Genomic DNA, 26,540 nt, shown 5'->3' on the forward strand with positions numbered 1-26,540 from the left:
TGATACATTTACAATCAGTATAGAATTAAAAATAGTTTTCCAGATTGCATTTTGGTGATTCTTGTTTTCGCAATGTGAATATTGGGTTGCACTGAGAAAACCTGGTTGAATTTGGGTCCCGAGGCATAACCAATTGAGAACCACTGGTTTAGACCTTAGACCAGCCAGTCAGTGTGATGTTCATATGGTGCCCCACAGTACAGCTCTACCAGAGACTCCCTTTCCTGTTTTCTCTGCTGCTACTATATGCCCAGCTCCACTGCTAAGTGAGTGTGCTGTTTGGTTTCATAGGCAGGGGTTTCTAGTCAATGTTCCCTCTAAGCTACACGTGTGCGCTGGCGCGCAGCTCCCCAGGGGCTGCCGCACAGAAGAGAAGAAATATCACCCCGCACAGAGAAGCACAAGATTTCATTTCAGTCAACTTTCTAGAGTTTAATTTTTTATTTATTTAACCTTTATTTAACTAGGCAAGTCAGTTAAGAACAAATTCTTATTTACAATGACGGCCTAGGAACAGTGGGTCACCTGCCTTGTTCAGGGGCAGGACGACAGATTTGTACCTTGTCAGCTCTGGGATTCGATCCAGCAACCTTTCAGTCCAACGCTCGAACCACTAGGCTACCTGCCGCCCCCAGTTCTAGAGTGAACACTATCAACGTTTCCCTTTACTGTGGGAATTGTGATCGAATCAACGCAGTATTAACCACTTTCAATGCAACATAGCGAAACAAAACGACTTAAGTATGTAGAACTAACTATGTAAGAGATTGTGTTGTAGGCAGAGCGCATCGGAATAGGATTCTATTGCACTGACAGGCACGACTCAGGCCCATACTCTACACAGATCGGTGCGCCATAACCAATCAGAGCTGCAGTAGGCCTATATGCAAATAGACCATTGCCATATATGGATTTGCACCATTCACTCTGAACTGGACTGTTTTACAGCATGAGCGGTCGTGATTATTATGCGCTTGTTTTGAAATCAAAGCGAGAGCTGCATGTAGCCACGTGTGCGTGCACATGTTGTTCATATCCTTTGCTAGTTAGTGAGTTATTAGCCCAGTTATAGATCATTTGTAGTCAGCAATGTAGGAGAGGTTGCTTCCTAAAAGAGCACAAAACATGTGCATTTCTAGCCATCTTTGAAAAGCAAGTCAGGTAAATAGCTTTTTTATGTCTTAAAGGGGCAGTGTTATATTTTGAAACAGGCTTGAATGAGCTAAGTAGCCAATAGGCAAAGGGTAGCATACTTTGTCTGATTAATAATACATTTTATTTTGTAAAGTGGTTTCTTGCATCAAACAACATTTTCAGTCATCTCCTTGTCTGAACGATAAGTGGATAAACAGATTAATGTCAAGCCCTGCATGTCATTTCAAAATGCTCATGGAATGTACTTGGCTGCTACTGTAGGCTGAATGAAAGAACCCCCTTTTTCATTTAAAATGTTATGTGATGCATTTTCTCAGTTGTTTATTTATGGTAGACCACTGTGGTAGGCCTACATTATGATCAAATAGCCACTCTAGCCTACTTGGCCCCTGTTACAACTGTAACTTAAAGTGGGTACAGCCTCAGTGTTCCCAGTAAACACATGCCGGAAACTGAACATCATTTTCCCAATGTTCAAGTTTGCGTTCAGCAGGAAAAAAATTGAGGGAACATTGTTTCTAGTGGTTCAACTGGAACACGTTTGGAGCTTTGACAGCATGCCAACCTCCTGCACACACACAACTCAGCTGGATGGGACATAAGCCAATTTGGCAATGCCAAGAGAGTCTATGGCACGCACCCACTCATGAACACACACATAAAAGTGCCCAAAACATAGGCCGTCGCTTTGCAGCGTCATCAATGCAGAGTAAAGCAGGACTAAGAGGGAAAGATGTAGCTGAGCTAACACACACACACAGCCCAAGTGCTCAGCAGATTGTGGAAGGGCTCCACTGCACATAGTGGCCACTGGGGGACCTCCTGTATCAGAAGCAGCGCAGCAGTAACAGTACACACAGTACAGTACCACACACACAGTACAGTACCACACACACAGTACAGTACCACACACACAGTACAGTACCACACACACAATACAGTACCACACACACACACAGTACAGTACCACACACACAGTACAGTACCACACACAGTACAGTACAGTACCACACACACACACAGTACAGTACAGTACCACACACACAGTACAGTACCACACACACACAGTACAGTACCACACACACACACACACACAGTACAGTACCACACACACACACACAGTACAGTACCACACACACACAGTACAGTACCACACACACAGTACAGTACCACACACACAGTACAGTACCACACACAGTACAGTACCACACACACACACACACAGTACAGTACCACAAAGTACAGTGCAGTACTACACACACAGTACAGTACCACACACACAGTACAGTACAGCACCACACACACAGTACAGTACCACACACACAGTACCACACACAGTACAGTACAGTACCACACACACAGTACAGTACCACACACACAGTACAGTACCACACACACAGTACAGTACCACACACACACACACACACACACACACACACACACACACACACACACACACACACACACACACACACACCCACAGTACAGTACCACACACACACAGTACAGTACCACACACACACACAGTACAGTACCACACACACACACAGTACAGTACACACACACACACACAGACAGTACAGTACCACACACACACACAGTACAGTACCACACACACACACAGTACAGTACCACACACACACACAGTACAGTACCACACACACAGTACAGTACCACACACAAAGTACAGTACCACACGCACACACAGTACAGTACCACACACACACACAGTACAGTACCACACACACACAGTACAGTACCACACACACACACACAGTACAGTACCACACACACACACACACAGTACCACACACACACACTAACTTGAGGGAGAAAAAAAAAGCTTAGCAGCCCTTGTGAAATAAAACAAAATACAAAAATATCTATTTTAAACCTGCACGCTTCAGTAAGCCAGGTTGATTTGGCCTGTTTAAGCCCAGGCCAGCACAGTGCCTCCCTCCCCCTCCTCCATGCCTCACAGACAGGGTGACAGGCAGGAAAGGGAGGCTGCCACTGCCAGGCAGCCCTCTCCCATTCCCACACCCACACACTCCCCCCCCCCCCTGCTCTCCCTCTAGTGCTGGGGGCGTTTCCAAAGCAAACAGGTGGTCTAGGTGTGAAAACAGAGAGAGACAATATTAAGAAAACATCCTGAGTCCACATGGCAGGAGAGGAGAATCAGAGTGAGAGAGGGGGCAGATAGAGAAGACACAAACTAAACTAAACGAGAGAGGAAATTAGAGAGGCATCAAACTATTTTGGCATCCCTCTGCTGGGATAATGTGAGTTGGAGCTGGCTTCCTGCGCAGTAGATTTGGGTGGGAAAAAGCGGAGTCCAGCTAGCGAGACATTTACAGTGCAGGATCGCTTATCTTGTGACCCTTAACCGAACCCTTCCTGCTGCCTGAGACTAAAGGCGGTCACAAACAGTGGCATGTTGGCAGCAGCAGCAACAACGATGGGAGGAAAGGATTTGACTCAGCCGCCCCAGTTGATGAAGTTGTAACTTTAGCCCTACCTTGTGTTTCTTCCCGGGCTGGCGCTCGCCGCCCATCTTGTCCTTCTTGTCAGAGAAGGAAAACTTGACGTCCCCGTCCTCGAAGGCGTACGGATCCACCTCAGGCTCGTGGTCATTGTCGTCGGTAATGGCGGCGGCCAGGTACTGGTTCCTCCGCTGGAGGTACATCTGCACGCGCTCCTCGGACACCTTCAGAGGCCGCTTGGATGTGGCCATCAGTCTGGGTGTGGATGGGGACAGGGGGAGATTTATTAGGTCAGGCAAGGAGAGTGCAGAGTCTATCCATACTAATCCATCAACATTCATGTGGGGAGGTAAAGCAAAGCATGTCTCTTCTTCAATATAATCTGTGAATCATTGGGGGGGGGGTGACCAATGGGGAGTGAGCCAGCTCATGTAGGTCCTCTCTCTCGCTACCTCCTCCCTCTCTCCGGCTCGGCTGTGATGTGAGGTGACAGTGCGCAGTGGCCCAAGCCAGAGATTAGCATCCATTCAAAGCTATGTCCCTGCCGCCAGGATTACTCCCTCTCTCCCTTCATCCCTTCCCTCCCTTTCTCCTCCCCAGACTAGCCCTGCTGTCCTTAGCACTGTTCACAGCACTGTCCAGCAGCCATCCCTGAAATGCATAACCCCTCAGACACTTCCCAAGACCACCACTGCTCGACCCTACCTACCTGCTCTCCGGCCCATCCTCCCTCTATCCCTTAGTCCAGCTCACCCTCTCTCTTCCATCCCTCTCTCTTCCATCCCTCTCGCTCCGCTCCCTCGAGTCCACCTCTCTCTCTCTCTCTCTCTCTCTCTCTCTTCTCTCTCTCTCTCTCTCTCTCTCTCTCTCTCTCTCTCTCTTCCCCCCTCCCTCCCTCCCTCCCTCCCTCCCTCTCTCTCTCTCTCTCTCTGAAGCGACACCTCTGCTCTGACATCAAGGCTTCAAGGATGTCCTTCACATGTTCAGGGTGGCGAGGAAGGATGAAGAGGGAGTTGTAATAGAGGGACCCTGTGTGTGTGTTGAGGGGGTTCAATAAGCTCTCTCCAGTCTGTGCTGCAGTGCTGGCCATGCACATTAGTGATGTATGATGTCAAAAGGGCACATAGCGAAAGAGTAACATGCCGTATGAGCTCAGCGCCACCAAACATTCAGACATTTCTGAGGCACGGGCGTCAAGGGGGAAGGGAGGGGGGAGAGGCCAGGTTGTGCTCTTTCAAAATACTTTTTTTGTAGAATGTTGGAAGTCCTTAAAAAGGGGCCTGTCTGTCTGTGTACCAGAAGGGATGATTGGGTAGTGGATGGGTAGTGGGAGTCGGGGTTGGATGCCTGACCAGTCAGGGGCATCTAGCACCCTCTATGGGCAATAGTAGCTGTTCAATGGGGAGATAAGGATGAATGGTGAATGAATGAATGAATGGGGGGATACACTCACTCTGTGACAGAAACCACCTCTTGTCCTCCCGAGGCCTCGTCTCTCTCCCTGTCCCTCAGCTTGTCCCCAGGCAGCGTTGGCGTGGGTATCTCGGCCTCTTTCCTCCTGGGTAGGTTGAAGAACCTCCATGGCGCAGGGGAGCCGTCCTCCTCCAGGTTTACAGCAGAGCCTACATACATGGTGGGCTCCAGGGGCTCTGAGGGGTAGGACGTGTGGGGGTGGTGGAAGTGCAGGGACAGGCCATCTAGCCTCCGGGGTTCCCCCTCGCCACCCTTCTGCCCCACCAGGCAGGGATCTGGGGGCGGCTGGTAGAAGTGTTGACTGTGGGGTGTTGAGGGGTTCTTCATAGAGCCGTTTCCTGTCTCCTCTCCTCGGTCGCGCTCACAGGGGTGGGGGCTGAGGGGAGGGGGCTGGGGGGAACCAGTCATCTCTGAGGAAGAGCCGCCGCTACCCACCCCTCCGCCATGCAGCTGGAGGGGCTTGGTGACACTGTCAGAGGGGCGGAGGCCGGAGAAACCACCCCCCGCTTGCTGGGACCTCATGGCTAGCCGCTGGCCCGTCGCCACCTCCGTCTCCTTGGTAACATCGTCGCAGGCGGTGCTGCGGTGGTGGAAGGGCGTCTGCGGCCTCTTGGTCTGCTTGTCGCCCTTCTCGGGCTTGTCACCCCCAGCCTTGTGCTTTGTGGGTGGCTGGGTGTGGGTGGGCTGGCCTGCTGACTGGGGCTGGCCGGGGATGGTGCCACCTCGCTGCTTCAGAGACTTATGCCTGGGAGGACACAGAGGAAGAGGAAGCATGCAAGACATAAATAAACTAACAATAATATAATTTGTTAGTATTCGTGAACATTCATTAGCTCAATAACTAGCGTTGAGCAGCAACACTAATCTAGCGCAATCAATAACCAACAACAAATTGAATAAAGCTGAATCTGTGGGAGCCGAGTAGCAATTGAAAAGCACGGAATCAATTAAGTGAACAAATGAGTCCCTCTCAAATCTAATAAACTTCTCATGTCATGCTGATGCTACTCTTACAAACATCTTAAACTGATGTTATTATTCTGCACTCTATAATTCCCTAACCAAAACCATGCATTTCATCTAGAATAGAGCATTCCCCCATCGCTGAGTTCATTGGGGAGAAAACAAAGTGAAACCCTTCTGAACATGACCCAGGTGGTAGGGAGACCTGCTTCTTGTTGGGTTTAAATGGACTGGAACGTGTTGTGGTGGTCCCTGGCCCTCACGGCCCCTACGACACACACACACACACACACTTTCCCCAGGCTAGGCCAGGGGAGAGCCAGCCACTAAGTTAGAACCAGTGTTGTTCACCTCTCATTTCACTGTAAGGGGACCGAGGAGCAACAAGTCCAAAGCCAGACTCTGATACTGACAAGTGGATGTGGGGGGGGGGGGGGGGGTGCTTGGGGTCTACTCAGGGTCAGGTCAGCTGGGGATGGGTGTTGTTATTTGGCCGTTGGTATGTCAGCATGGTAACTGCAGGCAGCTCTTGTTGTCGTGAAGCAGCCAGCATGTTGACGGCTAAGCTAAGCTCTCCCTCTTTTATGGTGGGAGGGAGAGATCTATTGTCCTTCCCACTACCTGGAAGGATAAGAATGGAACTGCTTAACTGTCGGCAGGCAGAGAGTAGGCAAGTCGCAGAAAAAACAACACATGGAGTGGGTAAACACCATAGACTTACATAGATTACTCATCTTTGTACCCGTCTCATTATGGCGTCTTTGCGAGCATGGGCAGCGCCATTGAGGCTACCTCCATTTTGAAGTAGTCAATGTTCTTCTTCTACTACTTCTATGAGTTGGTAAACAAACTGAAGGGGTGCATACTGCCACCAGGAGTGTGTTGTTTGAACAGGTATGAAGCCAAGGTTGGCAATTCCCTGCCATCTGCAGTTATGGAATGTTTGCTCATGAGTATAATTCATTGTCTGATCCCTCCTGATGACCTGGATTTTGTGATTTTTCCTTAACCCATAGGAAGTCCCACCCAGTTGAGTCCTCAATAGTGCTTCTCATGTTAAAACAGACTTTACACAAACACACACCATTGTGCCACACACACGGGGACTCCCTTTTCAATGTTACCTCCCATATGATGGGTTCCCTCCAACCAAATAACAGACTTCCCCCAGCTCTGTCCTCACCTCCTGTACACAGTCTGCCTGCCCTAACACCACCAGTAATAACAGACTTCCCCCAGGCTCTGTCCCCACCTCCTGTACACAGCCTGCCTGCCCTAACACCACCAGTAATAACAGACTTCCCCCAGCTCTGTCCTCACCTCCTGTACACAGCCTGCCTGCCCTAACACCACCAGTAATAACAGACTTCCCCCAGGCTCTGTCCTCACCTCCTGTACACAGTCTGCCTGCCCTAACACCACCAGTAATAACAGACTTCCCCCAGGCTCTGTCCCCACCTCCTGTACACAGTCTGCCTGCCCTAACACCACCAGTAATAACAGACTTCCCCCAGGCTCTGTCCCCACCTCCTGTACACAGCCTGCCTGCCCTAACACCACCAGTAATAACAGACTTCCCCCAGCTCTGTCCTCACCTCCTGTACACAGCCTGCCTGCCCTAACACCACCAGTAATAACAGACTTCCCCCAGGCTCTGTCCTCACCTCCTGTACACAGTCTGCCTGCCCTAACACCACCAGTAATAACAGACTTCCCCCAGCTCTGTCCTCACCTCCTGTACACAGTCTGCCTGCCCTAACACCACCAGTAATAACAGACTTCCCCCAGCTCTGTCCTCACCTCCTGTACACAGTCTGCCTGCCCTAACACCACCAGTGCGGAGCAAGGCGCTCCCTCGATCTATTGTGAAAGTGCTCCTAAAGCAGAAACACACAAAGCAAACGCCCAGAGAGACAGCATAAAAGTGCAGAGTGTCAAGCATCTATTTCTGTGCGAGCTGCAGCGTGACGTGTGCTTTTGCGGCTGTGTATGTGCACGTCTGTGCCAGGAGACAGCAGTGGAACATGCTGACTGCAGCCTTTCCCTTCAGAGAGAACACATGCCCGCACACACACAGGCACAGGGCTGTGATAATGTCGGACTGTCTGAGTTCCAACCCCAACCCCAACAGAAACAGCCTGGCCACAGTCAACCTCGCATCCACACATTAACTAGACGCAGCAGATAATTTGTCAACATTAGGCTCTACAGACACTCTCTCCCTTTTAGAGCAGACATCTCCCTAAACAGGCTTGTAGAGGTCAGACTGGCCCCTGGGTGTCTGCAATTGTGTCCCAAATGACACCCTATTCTCTACATAGTGCACTACTTTTGACTAGGGACCATGGCTCTGTTCAAAGTAGTGCACCATGTAGGGAATAGGATGCCATTTGGAGGGGGGGGGGGGGGGGGGGGCACTGTCTCTGGTGAAGAACAACGGCTTTAGCCCCACCAAGAGAATGCACTGTCTGAGCCACCAAAATAAAATACAAGCAGCCACTTGAACCCTGGCAGGGTTGTTACTTAACAGAGGAATAGAGATGAATGTCACATAGTACTAATCAAAAGTTTGGACATAGCTAATCACTCAAGGGTTTTTCTTTATTTCTACTATTTTATACATTGTAGAATAATAATGAAGACATCACAAATATGAACTAACACATGTGGAATCATGTAGTAACCAAAAAAGTGTTACACATATTTTGGCATTCTCTACATGATTCCATATGTGTTATTTCATAGTTTTATGTCTTCACTATTATTATACAATGTAGAAAATAGTAAAAATAAAGAAAGACCCTGGAATGAGTAGGTGTGTCCAAATTTTAGACTGGTACTGTACGTATTGACATTAAAATGCATCTCACATTTTAGACTGAAGTGTTGAACACTGTTTTGTTGAGTAAGATTCCAATGAAAATGGGTCAACTTCCCTTAAAAGGCAAACTTGTAAACTAAAAGTATATCCTATTACAGAAGGCTTAGGGCGAAGGTCCCAAACCAGAGATGCAAACAAACAAACTGCATTGTTCACCTGGAGCAGTTGCAGTGTGACCTCTGTGCTGACTCTACAAAGTCCCAGGTTCCTACTTTCTCCATCAACTCCTCCTCACAGGTCCCATTGGCTGTCGCTGAGAACTTACGCCTGGAGAAACACACAAGTGTCAACATTAAGGGTTTATTAACTATTTCATGTCAGTGGTGTGTGCCTGTTATTTGACAGACCTATTTGGTAAATGTTGAGTGTATACGCGTTGAGGTAGATACTGTACAGTGCCTTGCGAAAGTATTCGGCCCCCTTGAACTTTGCGACCTTTTGCCACATTTCAGGCTTCAAACATAAAGATATAAAACTGTATTTTTTTGTGAAGAATCAACAACAAGTGGGACACAATCATGAAGTGGAACAACATTTATTGGATATTTCAAACTTTTTTAACAAATCAAAAACTGAAAGATTGGGCGTGCAAAATTATTCAGCCCCTTTACTTTCAGTGCAGCAAACTCTCTCCAGAAGTTCAGTGAGGATCTCTGAATGATCCAATGTTGACCTAAATGACTAATGATGATAAATACAATCAACCTGTGTGTAATCAAGTCTCCGTATAAATGCACCTGCACTGGGATAGTCTCAGAGGTCCGTTAAAAGCGCAGAGAGCATCATGAAGAACAAGGAACACACCAGGCAGGTCCGAGATACTGTTGTGAAGAAGTTTAAAGCCGGATTTGGATACAAAAAGATTTCCCAAGCTTTAAACATCCCAAGGAGCACTGTGCAAGCGATAATATTGAAATGGAAGGAGTATCAGACCACTGCAAATCTACCAAGACCTGGCCGTCCCTCTAAACTTTCAGCTCATACAAGGAGAAGACTGATCAGAGATGCAGCCAAGAGGCCCATGATCACTCTGGATGAACTGCAGAGATCTACAGCTGAGGAGGGAGACTCTGTCCATAGGACAACAATCAGTCGTATATTGCACAAATCTGGCCTTTATGGAAGAGTGGCAAGAAGAAAGCCATTTCTTAAAGATATCCATAAAAAGTGTTGTTTAAAGTTTGCCACAAGCCACCTGGGAGACACACCAAACATGTGGAAAAAGGTGCTCTGTTCAGATGAAACCAAAATTGAACTTTTTGGCAACAATGCAAAACGTTATGTTTGGCGTAAAAGCAACACAGCTCATCACCCTGAACACACCATCCCCACTGTCAAACATGGTGGTGGCAGCATCATGGTTTGGGCCTGCTTTTCTTCAGCAGGGTCAGGGAAGATGGTTAAAATTGATGGGAAGATGGATGGAGCCAAATACAGGACCATTCTGGAAGAAAACCTGATGGAGTCTGCAAAAGACCTGAGACTGGGACGGAGATTTGTCTTCCAACAAGACAATGATCCAAAACATAAAGCAAAATCTACAATGGAATGGTTCAAAAATAAACATATCCAGGTGTTAGAATGGCCAAGTCAAAGTCCAGACCTGAATCCAATCGAGAATCTGTGGAAAGAACTGAAAACTGCTGTTCACAAATGCTCTCCATCCAACCTCACTGAGCTCGAGCTGTTTTGCAAGGAGGAATGGGAAAAGAATTCAGTCTCTCGATGTGCAAAACTGATAGAGACATACCCCAAGCGACTTACAGCTGTAATCGCAGCAAAAGGTGGCGCTACAAAGTATTAACTTAAGGGGGCTGAATAATTTTGCACGCCCAATTTTTCAGTTTTTGATTTGTTAAAAAAGTTTGAAATATCCAATAAATGTCGTTCCACTTCATGATTGTGTCCCATTTGTTGTTGATTCTTCACAAAAAAATACAGTTTTATATCTTTATGTTTGAAGCCTGAAATGTGGCAAAAGGTCGCAAAGTTCAAGGGGGCCGAATACTTTCGCAAGGCACTGTATATATTCTCTAGGCCAGGTGTCCTGGAAATTACCACCAGGGACACCTGAAGTCAATATTAAATTAATATTTCTTTATTATCAGGAAGCTGGAGAGGATCCAACAAACTTAATGCACCAAAGTACACGTCGATCGGGAGCTCTGCCGGGACAGTCCCGTTAGTTCTTATATACTGCTTACACATACAAGTTATACTTGGATGATTTAGCTTATTCATTATTCATAATTAATTCATCGTTAACGTTTGGTTCATGCATGTGACCAACACCTCACAAGGCTTCTTCTCTCCAAGCTGAGACCTTGAAATTGAGACACCCCTTTCGGTTCTCAAAACAATATTCTGGTCATACTGCCAAATTGCTTATACTGATAGTGAGGTTTCCTCCCAGGCACGATCAATCAGTCACTTGCATGAACTCAGTCAAATTGGTTATTAGAAAAGCACAAACATAACATTTTCCTTCACACAGGATTCCTTAACTGACGGCCCACAGGTCCAATTTACCCCACAGTTTTCTGAGCTGTGGACATAAAAGACTGTAAAAACACCAGCAAATCAGCTCCAAGTGATTTTCATTTTATAAATCTGTTCCAACGTATTCCCCTGCATAATAGGGAGATATATTTGATCATATACAATTGTAAGCAAGGTTTGAAATTATTATGTTTTAGTCAAATATTATATATGTTTGGACTTCTTGAGGTCAATTTGCAGTCTACAAATGATTTGTAATTATGTTTCGGCCACCTGATCATCCGCTCAAGAAAAAAATCAGCCCGCGGCTGAATCTAATTGATGATCACTGCTCTAGGCTCTGTTGAGTGTGTCTATGATAGGGTAAACGTGTATGTGTGTGAATGCATGTGCGTGAGGTGTAGATATAGCTTTCCTGTCAGCTGTGTGTGAGCCGGTGCTCGTTGACAGTGTGTGTGAGCATGTGTTTGCGTGCGCCCTGATTCGGTAGCAATTGTACTTGTAGGACTTTGTTGAGAGAGTGTGTATGAGACAGACGTACTTGTTCTGAGCTCTGTTGATATTGCACTCCTGCCAGACCCTCTCCACCACCTGGCTGGCTAGCCTGCGAGGGATCTTCCCCTCGTGATGACTGGTGCTGTCCACACTGAAGCCGTCCACAGCCGACGACATCTTCACCCACTTCTGAGCCGACTGGGAGTCAACTTGAGGAGGTGGGAAGGGAGAGGTTCTGAATCGTCTCACCGCACACAAGTGACAATATATATTGTCCTACAATAACCAGCTTTGAGACCCCTCTTGTCCACTACACACTATATAAGGGGGACATAAAAGTGTCACACCAACTCTCCAGACACATTTTAATATTGTCTAATTGATATGGTAAATCTTATTTACATAATCTATACTATACAGACTGTCGTTTAAATAAACATACATAGCTTTGTAAATTCTTGCTTATTGTACCTGTCTGGGCCTCCTCGGGTGATGTGGGGGGCGTGAGGGTGACCGACGAGATGGCGGGGTCTCGTTGGGATGCAGGCACTTGGAGTCCACCCGTGTAGACGGTGGTGCAGTGGGAGGAACCCTGGGGGGCCACAGCCGGGATGTCAGACTGGGGCACCAGCACCAGGCAGGCTGGGTACACCATCCTCACACCACCTGGACCGAGAGACAGGCATACACTCCCGGTTAGCTACCCGGATCATCACATCTGAATACATTTTTTGTATGTGATCCTTGAGGGAATTGAAGCCCCATCCTTTCTTCCCTGCCTTATAGCAGACTTGTAGGGGAGACTGTTCAGTGTGTCTTACCGACAAGGACCTCCACAGCGGCCAGGGAGTCGTCCTCCCAGTCCATGTCCTCCATCTTGTCCTCCGATGGCGAGCCCTGCTTGTCCTTGTCTTTAGAGCTGGGGCTGATGGGATAGAACTGGTTCCACTCCTCAATCAGTTTCTGGGTGGGAGGGTCTGACAACTTGAACGACTGACCCGTCAGAGTCCCGTTCAGACCAAACGGACTCAGGATGACTGGAGGGAGGGAGAGAAAGAGAGAGACAGTCAGTCTCACTTCAGATGCTGTATACAGCCCTGTTTATATCATAATAAATCCCCCCCATCCTACTGCATACATCCCCCACCATTAGAACCACTCTCTGATTTATTAACCCCCCTGGAACCTTTCATCCATTTTCCTTCCACCTATCACCCCTCCATCCCAGCCCATCCAGTGTTAATAATGTGACCTTTCCCCAACACAATTCTCTCTCTCCCACCAACGCACAACTGGCCAAGCACTTCCAGAGACATACAGCAGCCCATCACTGGCATGCCCAGGCCTCTCAGAGCCTATAAACAGGGCTGTATAAAGTACTGATTCACAACACACACAGACAATGAGGTAGAGAATGATAGAGTCGACAGCATTCTGACCAAGCAGACACCTACACTGTATTTTATTTAACTAGACAAGTCAGTTAAGAACAAATTCTTATTTTCAATGACAGCCTAGGAACAGTGGGTTAACTGCCTGTTCAGGGGCAGAATGACAGAATTTTACCTTGTCAGCTCTGGGATTTGATCTTACAACCTTCAGGTTACTAATCACTGCTCTAACCACTAGGCTACCTGCCGCCCCAGGTATCATTCAATCACATGTAAATAAAGCCTTTTTGCAGTAGCAGTTGTCACAAAGTACTTTTTCAGTAATCCGGGCTAGACACCAAAGAGTGGACAACCTCCTCACAGCTTAGGATAATAATTAACAGAGAAGGAAGCATAAACGGAGAATGGTTGGGGATCATTACTGTAGTGCAGTCGTTGTCAACTAGTTTTGTCCCAAATTAAAGCACGTTTTCAGTCGCCACGCAATATTCGCATTGTGAAAAAAAAAGAAGCCAAAATGCCATTTTAAAAACCATTTTTAATGCTATATTGATATTAACTGAAGCAACTATGGAAATCATTTCAAATAATTCAATTTTGACCATATTCTTGATGAAGAATGTTAATAAGCTCTAAAAGCACTGGCTAAAAGCTCTATATTGAAATACGGGGATTGAAGAAAAATAGTTCAGAGATTCAATTATTTCATGATTTTTACTACTTTCTACTTGGTTGTAGTTGTTTAGAAGTTTAAGTTCAGACTGGAGTATTATCATTTTTTTACTCGCGACCCACCACCCGCGACCCACCACTTGAGAATCGCTGTTGTAATGTTTGGCCCTGTCCCTGTGAGTATTGATCTGGCCTAGTGGCTCACTGGCTGGACAGTATGGAGTTTCCAGAAGAAAGAAAGAAAGAAAGAAAGAAAGACAGACAGACAGACAGGCAGACAGGCAGACAGGCAGACAGGCAGACAGGCAGACAGGCAGGCAGGCAGGCAGGCAGGCAGGCAGGCAGGCAGGCAGGCAGGCAGACAGACAGACAGACACAGGGTTTCATCATCTCTCCTCATTCGCCACATAACAGGGGCTGGCTGGTGGGCGTGAGGGAGGAGGGGAAGAGAAGGCAATCTCACAGGGAACATAGCGTATTAGAGAAAGAGAACATCTAGAACACAGGGTGCTGGCCAGCTAAACACAAGCCACTCAAGGTCAGGACCTTATAAGAAGGCTGGTCAATCTGTATTCATTTCCCACCACACTGAAATTGGGTGGAGGGGACATAGTAAGTAGCAAGTGGATGGTGACCTCACCAGACAATTGAGTGAACATACAGTTTCCTCAGAGAATACAACAGGAAACAGACAGACTGACTGACTAACTGACTCATACACACCTCTGATGTTCTATGGGGTCCACTCCAGATCACACAATACAGCCAGGACTCCAGGACTTCATTCATTCTAACATCCAACAACTGCTTCAGCAGAAATGGATTGACTATTGAGGAGAACCTAAGGTCATTTGCATTGCAGAAACACAAGCACTACACATCACAGAGAGAGTTTGAATTTAATTCCTGTTGATATGATTACTACATACCCTTTCTCTTTGTGTGCACATTTCTATTTGGAACTAAATAAAAAATATCTAGCAACGCAGGGGAAAAATATCAAATCCAACACAATTATGGAAATGTTTCCTTTATCCCGCCCTCCCTCCCTCCCTACCTCCTTCCATCTCCCCTTCTCTCTCTGTCTCCATCTCCCTGAAGACATGTCAAATATGCTCAGATCAGTTAAATGGGCTGAGAGTTCATTACATTCACTCTGCGCTGTTTTATGAGGTCATATCCTGAAGAGGCTGGAGCGCTCTACCGCACACTAAACCAAGCCTGTCAGAGGTGAGTGGTGGGGGAGAGAGGGAGGGAGACTAGCACACATCAGCCCATATCTGCCGCTACGCTCAATCTGCTAAAACAGACACAACTCGTGGCTAGAACACACACCCTAGGAATTCAGCCTTTGGTTTGTACTGATGTCAAACACACAACATTACCCATTGGAAGATGGGGAGTGCTCTGACATACAGTACTGGTCACATCAGTGGTCCCACTAAAGTGCATTAAACACTGTATTTAATTGAAGATAAACATATTTGATGACCAGAGGACAATTGACTCCACATTAAACTATTGATCCATTTGCCTGTGCAATATGGAATCAAACACATAGAGCAGCATGTCTTTCAGTCTGCCACCTCAAGTCCCATACATGCTATGGACAGGTTGCTATGTTGGTAAAAGAGCAGAGGCAGTACAGTACAGTAGCTAAGGGTCTGGTCCACTATCTGATAGACTTGACCTAACCCTGAGCTAGCATACATCTACACATCCAAGTATAACTGATCCAATTATGAAAGACAAGCACTATAATTTTGAATTCCGTAAAGTGAGCGCGGAAGAAGTAAAACAATTATTGTTGTCTGACAAGCCACAGGGGTCTGACAACTTGGATGGAAAATCACTAAGTATAATAGCGGATTATATCGCAACTCCAATTTGCCATATCTTCAATCTAAGCCTACTGTAAAGTGTGTGCCCTCAGGCCTGGAGAGAAGTAATTCCACTACCCAAGAATAGTAAAGCCACCTTTACTGGCTCAAATAGCCAACCAATCAGCCTGATACCAACCCTAAGTAAACTTTTTGGAAAAAAAATGTTTGACCAGATACAAGGCTATTTTACTGGAAACATATTGACAACAGACTTTCAGCACGCTTAAAGGGAAGGACATTCAACAAGCACAGCACTTACACAAATGACTGATGATCGGCTGAGAGAAATTGATTATAAAAAGATTGTGGGAGCTGTTTTGTTAGACCTCAGTGTGGCTTTTCACATTATCGATCGTAGTCTGCTGATGGAACAATGTATGTGTTATGGCTTTACACCCCCTGCTATATTGTGGATAAAAAGTTGTCTAACAGAACACAGAGGGTGTTCTTTAATGGAAGCCTCTCCAACATAATTCAGGTAGAATCAGGAATTCCCCAAGGCAGCTGTCTAAGTACCTTACTTTTTTCAATATTTACTACTAATATTTAACACTATACATGTCAGCTACTACAGTGAGTGAAATCACTGCAACACTTAACAAAGAGCTCCAGTTAGCTTCAGAATGGATGGCAAGGAATAAGTTAGATCTACATTTATCAAACTAAAAGCGTTTGTATTTGGGACAAATAATTTACTAAACCCTAAACCTCAACTAAATCTTGTAATAAATAATTTGGAAATTGAGCAAGTTGAGGTGACTAAACTGCTTGGACTAACCCTGGATTGTAAACTGTCATGGTCAAAACATGTTGATACAACAATAGCTAAAATGGGGAGAATTCTGTCCATAATAAAGCGCTGCTCTGCTTTTTAACAACACTATCAACAAGGCAGGTCCTACATGATCTAGTTTTGTCGCACCTGTACTACTGTTCAGTCATGTGGTCAGGTGCCACAAAGAGAGACCTCTGAATATTGCAATTGGCTCATATCAGGGCAGCATGGTTGGCCCTTAAATGTACAAAGAGAGCTAACATTAATAATATGCATGCAAATCTCTCATGGCTCAAAGTGGAGGAAAGATTGACTTCATCACTACTTGTTTTTATAATAAGTGTTGACATGCTGAATGTACCGAGATGTCTGTTTTAACTACTAGCACACAGCCATGCAAACCCCAGAAGACATACCACTAAAGGTCTCTTCACAATCCCCAAGTCAAGAACAGACTATGGGAGTGCACAGTACTACATAGAGCCATGACAACATGGAACTAAATTCCACATCAGGTAACTGATGCAAGCAGCAGAATCTGATAAAAAAAACCTGATAAAAATACACCTTGTGGACGAAAAGAAAAACAGAAAGATCTTTGCACAGTGTGTGCAAATGTAGAAGAGTAGGGAGGTAAGGCAATAAATAGGCCATAGAGGCGAAACATAATTACAACTTTAATACAAAAGTGATATATGTGCAGATGATGATGTGCAAGTAGAGATACTGGGGTGCAAAAGAGCAAGAGGGTAAGTAATAATATGGGGATGAAGTAGTCGGGTGTGCTATTTACAGATTGGTTGTGTACAGGTACAGTGATCGGTAAGCTGCTCTGACAGCTGATGCTTGAAGTTAGAGAGGGATATATAAGACTAGAGCTTCAGAGATTTTTGCAATTTGTTCCAGTCATTGGCAGCAGAGCACTGGCAGGAAAGGCGGCCAAAGGAAGTGTTGGCTTTGGGGATGACCAGTGCAATATACCTGCTAGAGCGAGTGCAACGGGTGGGTGTTGCTATGGTGACCAGTGAGCTGAGATAAGGCGAGGCTTTACCTAGCAAAGACAAGGAGAGCATAGAGGTCGCAGTGGTGGGTAGTATATGGGGCTTTGGAGATAAAACGCAAATGATTTAATCTTTCCAATAGAAAAAAAAATAAAACATTTGTTACGAATTTAACTTTAATTAAAAGAGTTGACTCTTCACATGAGATGATTTCACTGAACAACAAAAGAGAGGGAATATTGAATGATCCCAAGTGATACATCGCATCTCCCAAAAACGTTTTCAATATATATATGTAAAATTATAGTCTAGAAACTAACGCTTTGGTTGTCTTCCTCTCAGGCTTCCATGTCTTCTCCCTGGACCTCCTCAATGTCCACCTCTTGAACATCCGACTCTGAGGCCTCATCTTCAGTGTCACTTTCCAACCTTGTTGAGGATGGCTCATTGTCAAGCTCAAAAAGCCTCAAATTTGCCAGGATGGCCAACAATTTGTCAACCCTTGTATTGGTCAGCCTGTTGCGTGCTTTGGTGTGTGTGTTCCCAAACAAGGACCAGTTGCGCTCTGAGGCGGCTGATGTTGGTGGGATTTGGAGGATGATGGAGGCAACGGGGGAAAGAGCCTCAGATCCGCAAAGTCCCTTCCACCAGGTGGCTGATGAGATATGTTGGCACGACTACCATATTGCATCTCCATCCCAAAGCACATGCTTGGAAGTGTACTTCGCCAGACTGCCAAGAACCTTGCCCTCATCCAGGCCAAGGTGGCGAGACAAGGTAGTGATGACATCATAGGCCTTGTTGATCTCTGCACCAGACAGGATGCTCTTAACAGCATACTTGGGGTCCAACATGTATGCTGTGGCATGTATGGGTTTCAGGCAGAAGTCTTCACGCTTTTTGATGTATTTCAGAACTGCAGTTTCATCTGCTTGGAGCAACAGTGAAGTGGGCAGGGCAGTACGGATTTCTTCTCTTACATCTGCAAGAAGAGTCTGAACATCAGACAGGATGGCATTGTCTCCCTCAATCCGTGCAATGGCTACTGCTATAGGTTTCAGGAGTTTCAGGCTGCTTACCACTCTCTCCCAAAATACACCATCCAGGAGGATCCTCTTGATGGGGCTGTCCATTTGGTAGACTGTGATATGGCCATTTCTTGAAGGGACTCCTTCCCCTCCAGGAGACTGTCACATGATGACAACACCACCCCAACGGGTGTTGCTGGGCAGCTTCAATGTGGTGCTCTATTTCTTCTGACCTTGCTTGGTGAGGTAGATTGCTGCTGTTACTTGATGAACCTTCACATGCCTAACCATTTCCTTGGCTCTCTTGTAGAGTGTCTCCATTGTTTTCAGTGCCATGATGTCCTTGAGGAGCAGATTCAATGCATGAGCAGCACAGCCAATGGGTGTGATGTGAGGGTAGGACTCCACTTTAGACCAAGCATCCTTCATGTTTGCAGCATTGTCTGTCACCAGTGAAAATACCTTATGTTGTCCAAGGTCATTGATGACTGCCTTCAGCTCATCTGCAATGTAGAGACCGGTGTGTCTGTTGTCCCTTGTGTCTGTGCTCTTGTAGAATACTGGTTGAGGGGTGGCGATGATGTAGTTAATTATTCCTTTCCCACGAACATTCGACCAACCATCAGAGTTGATTGCAATACAGTCTGCTTTCTCTATGATTTGCTTGATCTTCACTTGAACTCTGTTGAACTCTGCATCCAGCAAGAGAGTAGATAAAGCATGTCTGGTTGGAGGGGTGTCAGCTGGGCAAAGAACATTCACAAATCTCTTCCAATACACATGGCCTGTGAGCATCAGAGGTGAACCAGTTGCATCCACAACTCGAGCAAGACATTCATCAGTATTTCTCTGAAAACATTCTGATTCCAGGAGGACCATGAGCTGTTGCTATCGATAAGGTAGACTATTCATCATTTTCACCTCAAATAGAAGGAGAGGGACTTTTGTCAGAGGTTGCTTGTTGTGAGCGCTGAGGGAACTTTATGCACTTGGCCAGATGATTTTACATCTCTGTTGCATTCTTCACGAATGATTTGGAACAGTATTTGCAAATGTACACAGCTTTTCCTTCTACATTAGCTGCAGTGAAATGTCTACACACATCAGATAGTGCCCGTTGCATTTTCCTGTAAAGATTCGAAACAAAATTGTAAAATGAATAAAAATACAATTCCATGTACAGACAAATAGTTAAGCAGTTAGATTAAACAACTGCTTTGTGAGATACATGTTTTAAATGGAAACATGTACGGAAACAGGTGAATTAACACTCCTCACTTAGCAGGCTCAAGCAAGCTAAAAACCCACATGGTAGCAAAAACTAACTAGCAGAAATTAAAAAGTTAGAAATTATTTAAACACTTTGCTGTAGGCTACTATTTACTAGTTAACAAAAAATCATGTATGTCATATAAAATATATTTACCCCACCAAGTATTGTAATCAAAACTTACCAGAAAACATGTAGTCCTTGGCTCAGACAGTGTAATAGTGTGGGCTCAATAGCATCTCATTAGTGTACAAGATCTTGAGAATAAGCTGTACATGTGATGAAATAATGCACTGTGCATGCAGAGGGTTGCAATTCCATTGAATTGTGGATAGTTTAACCAAAATATGCCACAAGACCTAGAATTGCCTTATGTCTATCTCACAAAAAAGGTTCACTGTTATAAGCTAACTTTTTTTATGAATTTAAGCAAAATTCCCGGGCTTAACTTTCCATTGAAATTTCCCGGAAAGATTTTCTGACCCTTTGCAACCCCACTAGTGACTAAAGAGAGAGTGAGAGAGTCACACAGTGTAGTGCTATGCTGTGCTGTGTAGATCTATCTATCTATCGACCTGCCATGCAAAAAAACAATCCCTCTCTACCATTACTGGAATTACGTTCAATAACCTGCTATTGATTATATAGACCAGCAGGCTTTAATATAAGAAAATTAGAATATTTCATTTATCCACTTTATTCAGACAGCTGAAAACAGAAGGGGAGACAGGCAAGTGGGAAAACAGTAGGAAGGGTGGATACGGGGATTAAACCTGGTCTGCGGTGGGGAGTTGAGTATATGTGACTGGCTGGGAGCGTTAGGGCTACCGCTAAACCACAGGCTCTGCACAACTAGTTTTCCCTGTGCCGCAATGCCGCTGCGCTCCAGTCAGATCAGTGAATGGACAAAGTGATCACCATTATTAGGTGGGTGGAGAGGGGATGCGGGGGGGCTGAGGAATTACTCAGAGTCTAACTGAGAGAGGAGTTGAGAGGAAGAGAAGAGCGGAGGTGGCATTTTGTTCCCTAACCTAAGGCAAAGCCCTTGTGCCTGGTGTAATGATCGCTTCTTCAAGCTTCCCTCCCCCTCCTTCTCCTCTGTAGTGAGGGAGCCTCTCTCACTCTCTTTCTTTTGTTGGGATCTCTTTTGTTGCGGTGTAGTCTCTCCCACCTCTCTGTGTGTCTGTGTTATACACGCTGCCTGGCGCCGTCTTTGCTGCTGCCGTTGGGCCCCGCTAATTGTACAGATGTCTATAGCAGCAGAGCTCAGCTAGTGGGGACAGCCCTCTGAGGGCTAGAAGGAGGGAGGGAGAAGAGGTTGAGGAAGGTGGAGGGAGAAGGAGAACAAGAAGAGAAGTAGAATGGGAGGTGGTGGTGGCAGGGGAGAGGTGGAGGTATTTGGGAAGGGTACGTGAGAAGGAGTAGGAAAAGGACAGGGAAAAGCCAGAAGAAGGGGAAAGAGGGGGGAGGGACAGAGAGAGGTGTGTGAGGGCTGCTGGTGGTACATCATTACTGTCAGGCTGTTTGATGAAGCGAGGCGGAGCGGAGGAGAGGAACGGAGAAGAGGGGCCTGTTCTTAATACCTGAGGATTACCCTTGTCTTCTATTAGATACACGACACAGAGCAGAGAGAACAGAGCAGTGTGTGAGTGTGTGTGTGTGTGTGTGTGTGTGTGTGTGTGTGTGTGTGTGTATGTGTGTGTTTTGGTTTTATTATCCTTGTGGAGACCAGAAGTCCTCACAAGGATAGTAATAATTGGAGACATTTTGCCAGAACAAGGGCTACAATTAGGGTTTAGTGTTGTCATGATACCAGAAACCGATACACAGTTTAGCATCACATTACTCGATACCATCACGATACTCGATACCAAAACGCTACCACGGCAAATAAAGAAGGCATATTAGCCAAAGTCACTGAATGCCACTTTATCCAGAGAGATAAACTCAGCTACTGCTCTGTTCAATCATTGCGCATCTTTTGAGTTCAATATCATTACATTTGCAATTTTTTTGAGACAGCCATCTACAGATTAATGAATCAATTATACAATCATACAATCAATTTGACTTTGTTTTTACCAATCTAACTACATAATGGTAATCATTTATTTCAGTAGTAAACTGGGCAAATCAAGATGTAGCCTAGGCCTATCCACAATAGCATATTCAATAGGATACGATGACCGAATAAGTTAATTATTAACGTTTTTGGTGGCAATCAGCTTTGAAATTAGCATGTTTTGCATTATGGTTTGCATATTTTCACAAACAATGTTAGCTTTAGCTGTCAGCTAGCAAGGAAAGTTAGCCTACAAAGCTTTACGTTACAAGTGTGTTAACGTCTGTGCATCATGATTGGGGAGCTAACATGATGCAGCCCAGACTCCCAGTACAGGCTAGCAACGAGGGGTTGGCTGTGCTGATAGACAGGGTTGTTCTGTGAGACACATTTGACAGAAGTACCGAAAGTAACCCAAATTCTAGTACCGAACCGTTTATCATGTTCTAGTATCAAAAAAGTATCAATGTTTTGGTATACCGTGCAACACTATTAGGGTTAGGGGTTATGTTTAGGAGTTAGGATTAGGGGTTTGGTGTTAAGGTTAGGGGTTATGGAAAATAGGATTTTGAATGGGAATCAACTGTTTGGTCCCCACACGGAAAGTTAATAAAAACGTGTGTGTGTGTCTGCATGCCTGCGCCTGTGTGCATCTGCATGTGTGTGTATGTCCACATGTGTGTACACTCCACTCCACCCACCTTGGAAGGGGCTGGAGGCCTGCTGGGCCAGGGTGAGGTGCTCGTCACTCAGGTGGTAGACAGGCTGGTGCTGGTTGATCTCCACGCTGGTGCACACGTTACTCTCCCCGTGGAGGAAGAAGGGGAACGAGCACGACAGGTGTTCACTGTGGAGGGAGAGAAAGACAGAGAGAGAACAGAGTGTGTCATTTTAACTTGGATTGACCATTCTAGGAGCGAATGTGTGTGAACTGTTGAATGGATGACACAACAGAACAGGAGGAGAGGGAGGACGAGAAGAGAGAGAGAGCGAGGAAGGGCAAAACACTCAATTTCCCTGCTAATGGAGGGGTAGAGGAGCGGAGAGAGAGAATGAAGAGGAGGAAGATTAAAAAGGAGCTCTCTCTTTTGTGGGAGATTACAATGACATCTTTGAACCATGGAAAGCTCTAACATGACCATTCTCCTGGCTGGAATACAATAGCAGGAGGGGTTAGGGAAATGACGTCACTGATTTAATGGAGACATAACATGACATCATCACAAAACAAATCAAGTTGTTTCATCGGTGGAACATAGAACTTAACCCCTTTACAGTATTATTCTCATACTACAGAAGAATGCTGTCTGTACCGTAGTGTGTTGATTTTGGATTTGTTGTTGGCACTCCAAGTGACCAACAAAGAGGGCGAACCCTGCCTCACACTGGCATGCCATCAAAGACGTGAGCTCTTGAGAACACTAACCTACACATACAGAGTTACAGACATGCCATCCAAATCTCTGACGTTGAAAAAGACACCTGCCAGTGCCAGCATGACTTCAACTGGGATGAGAGGACGTGAGAGAGATCGAGGGAGTAAGGGAAAGAAACGAGAGGGAGTAAGACAGATGGAAAAGTGACAGGGAAAAATAGCACGCAAGAGAGAGAGGAGTAAGACATGGACTATTGTCTGTTTCTCTGTGTCTGCTTCCTCTCATTCTACGCAGCACAGCCAACTGACAGATGACCAAATGAAAGCGGACGCAGTAAATTTGGGAGAGGATCAAAGAAGGGGGTGCCTTTTTAGAGGATTTGGTTAAGCAAATATCTCTCCCTCTCTCTACCGCTCGCACTCTCTCTCTCACTCCCTCACTCCCTGGCAGAGTTGCTGCTGCAGAGGATTAAAACAAAGAAGGAGAAAGAAAAAAGGAGAGGAAGAAGTGAGGGGATCAGACTAATAATATATTATGATCATGAGAGGGTCTGAGGAGCTAAGTGGCACGAGGCTGGAGGAGACAGCATGTCTCCTACGAGAGGATAATACCTCGGCTGTATTTAAACATTTACACTACAGAGAGTATGTGTACCTGACATGCACTAACAAGAATAGACTACACAACAGAAATAAGTCAGTGACTTGATTGTATTATCCTTGATCGTTTTCTAAATGTATGTAACTACTGAATGTTTTTTTTTTAAATAGTCAAATCAATGAAATCAATCAATACCAAGAGAGGTGTTGCCATATCATATCAGCTGTGATACTTATTGAAAAAAATTGACCAATGAAAACAGTCACCATAACTTATCCCCTTGTATGAACTGTTTTGTTCATAAGATCAATAAAAGAGTGGGATAGCAACAAAAGGAGCTGAACATATTCCTGATGGCTGATGACTAGGCCACGCCCAAGGACGTTAGTTTCTTTTCAGCAATGAGTCTGGATCTGAGTACCTGGCCCTTCACTGAATGCGAACACATTCGTGGCCATCTGATTGGACCAGAAACCAATGGGTTGAGCCAGAACCAGAACACACGTGAGTAAATTCATCATTGGCTTTGACACTCTGATTGATTGGAGACGATTGTTTTGTGCAACACCCCTCGTGCCCCTTGTCACCACAAACAACTTCAATGATGGCAGTCAGACTAAAACATGTTGTGAACGACAGAGCAGTGAAAGTATTTTGTTTGAGTCGCCAGGCTAGATGGCTGTAGCATCAGAGAAGTCTTTCCCTATGTTTAGGGCATGTTAACAGAGCTGCTCTACTCTTTAATGTCTGTAGGAACAGCTCCAGGCTCAGACGTAGTAAAAGTAGTAAACCCATCACTACAGACACAGTAGTAAAAGCATCAGCACAGACAAACACATTTCCTCACTGCTGTCTGTCTATGAAGCAGAATTACTCCTATTTTTCTCTCTGCTCAGACATTTAAGCTGCTGTTAGGTTCCCACAGAGCAGCCTGTCTCTTCCTGCCCTGGGGCCTGATTGACTAGAAGGTCACGGTGGGAAGGTATCTCCCTGCCCCCAGGGCAGACTGACTAGAAGGTCACTGTGTGAGGGTCTCTCCCTGCCCCCAGGGCAGACTGACTAGAAGGTCATAGAGGGAGGGTCTCTCCATGCCCCCAGAGCAGACTGACTAGGGGTGGATTTACATGAGTAAAATATGTCTTGTGAGATCTATCTTCAAAAGACTGCCCCATAGAGAGAGACTGTGTGCCATAGAGAGAGAATGTGTGCCAGAGAGAGACTGTGTGCCATAGAGAGAGACTGTGTGCCATAGAAAAGACTGGATGCCATAGAGAGAGACTGGGTGCCATAGAGAGAGACTGGGTGCCATAGGAAAGACTGGGTACCATAGAGAGAGACTGGGTTCCATAGAGAGAGACTGTGTGCCATAGAGAGAAACTGGGTGTCATAGGAAAGACTGGGTACCATAGAGAGAGACTGGGTTCCATAGAGAGAGACTGTGGGCCAAAGAGAAGACTGGGTGCCATAGAGAGAAGACTGGATGCCATAGAGAGAAGACTGGGTGCCATAGAGAGACTGGGTGCCAAAGAGAAGACTGGGTGCCATAGAGAGAAGACTGGATGCCATAGAGAGACTGGGGGCCACAGAGAGAAGACTGAATGACATACAGAGAAGACTGGGTGCCATAGAGAGAGACTGTGTGCCATAGAGAGAGACTGGATGCCATAGAGAGAGACTGGATGCCATAGAGAGAAGACTGGGTGCCATACAGAGAAGACTGGATGCCATACAGAGAAGACTGGATGCCATACAGAGAAGACTGGGTGCCATACAGAGAAGACTGGGTGCCATAGAGAGAAGACTGGATGCCATAGAGAGAAGACTGGATGCCATAGAGAGAAGACTGGGTGGCATAGAGAGAGACTGTGTGCCTTAGAGAGAGACTGGGTGCCATAGAGAGAATAATGGATGCCATAGAGAGACTGGGGGCCACAGAGAGACGACTGAATGCCATACAGAGAAGACTGTGTGCCATAGAGAGAGACTGGATGCCATAGAGAGAGACTGGATGCCATAAAGAGAGACTGGATGCCATAGAGGGAGACTGGATGCCATAGAGAGAAGACTGGGTACCATAGAGAGAAGACTGGGTGCCCCATAGAGAGAGACTGGGTGCCATACAGAGAAGACTGGATGCCATAGAGAGAAGACTGGGTGCCATAGAGAGAAGACTGGGTGCCATAGAGAGAAGACTGGGTGTGATAGAGAGAGACTGTGTGGCATAGAGAGAGACTGGGTGCCATAGAGAGAAGAATGGATGCCATAGAGAGAAGAATGGACGCCATAGAGAGACTGGGGGCCACAGAGAGAAGGGTGAATGACATACAGAGAAGACTGGATGCCATAGAGAGAAGACTGGGTGCCATAGAGAGAAGACTGGGTGCCATAGAGAGAAGACTGGGTGCCATAGAGAGAAGACTGTGTGACATATAGAGAGACTGGGTGCCATAGAGAGAGACTGGGTGCAATAGAGAGAGACTGGGTGCCATAGAGAGAGACTGGGTGCCATAGAGAGTGACTGTGTGCCATAGAG

The 26,540-nt window shown here is 45.9% G+C and overlaps 1 protein-coding gene across 2 annotated transcripts in view; it reads right to left on the reverse strand.

Moving 5' to 3' along the window:
* The window catches only part of LOC139423099 (mediator complex subunit 13a), a 112,490-nt gene that overhangs the window by 28,526 nt on the left and 57,424 nt on the right, over positions 1 to 26,540 (reverse strand). For both annotated transcript variants that reach the window (XR_011635793.1, XM_071174748.1), the window contains exons 4-10: positions 22,733 to 22,878; positions 12,771 to 12,986; positions 12,421 to 12,615; positions 11,996 to 12,158; positions 9,112 to 9,222; positions 5,092 to 5,856; positions 3,674 to 3,893 (exon numbers count right to left, since the gene is read on the reverse strand). Coding sequence is in view for 1 of the 2 variants with exons in the window: in XM_071174748.1 (XP_071030849.1) it covers positions 3,674 to 3,893; positions 5,092 to 5,856; positions 9,112 to 9,222; positions 11,996 to 12,158; positions 12,421 to 12,615; positions 12,771 to 12,986; positions 22,733 to 22,878 (1,816 nt within the window). In the remaining variant the exon portion in view is untranslated. The remainder of the gene's footprint in view (positions 1 to 3,673; positions 3,894 to 5,091; positions 5,857 to 9,111; positions 9,223 to 11,995; positions 12,159 to 12,420; positions 12,616 to 12,770; positions 12,987 to 22,732; positions 22,879 to 26,540) is intronic.

This window comes from Oncorhynchus clarkii, chromosome 12 (genome assembly GCF_045791955.1).
Source record: "Oncorhynchus clarkii lewisi isolate Uvic-CL-2024 chromosome 12, UVic_Ocla_1.0, whole genome shotgun sequence".
In the NCBI taxonomy this organism is placed as follows: Eukaryota; Metazoa; Chordata; class Actinopteri; order Salmoniformes; family Salmonidae; genus Oncorhynchus; species Oncorhynchus clarkii.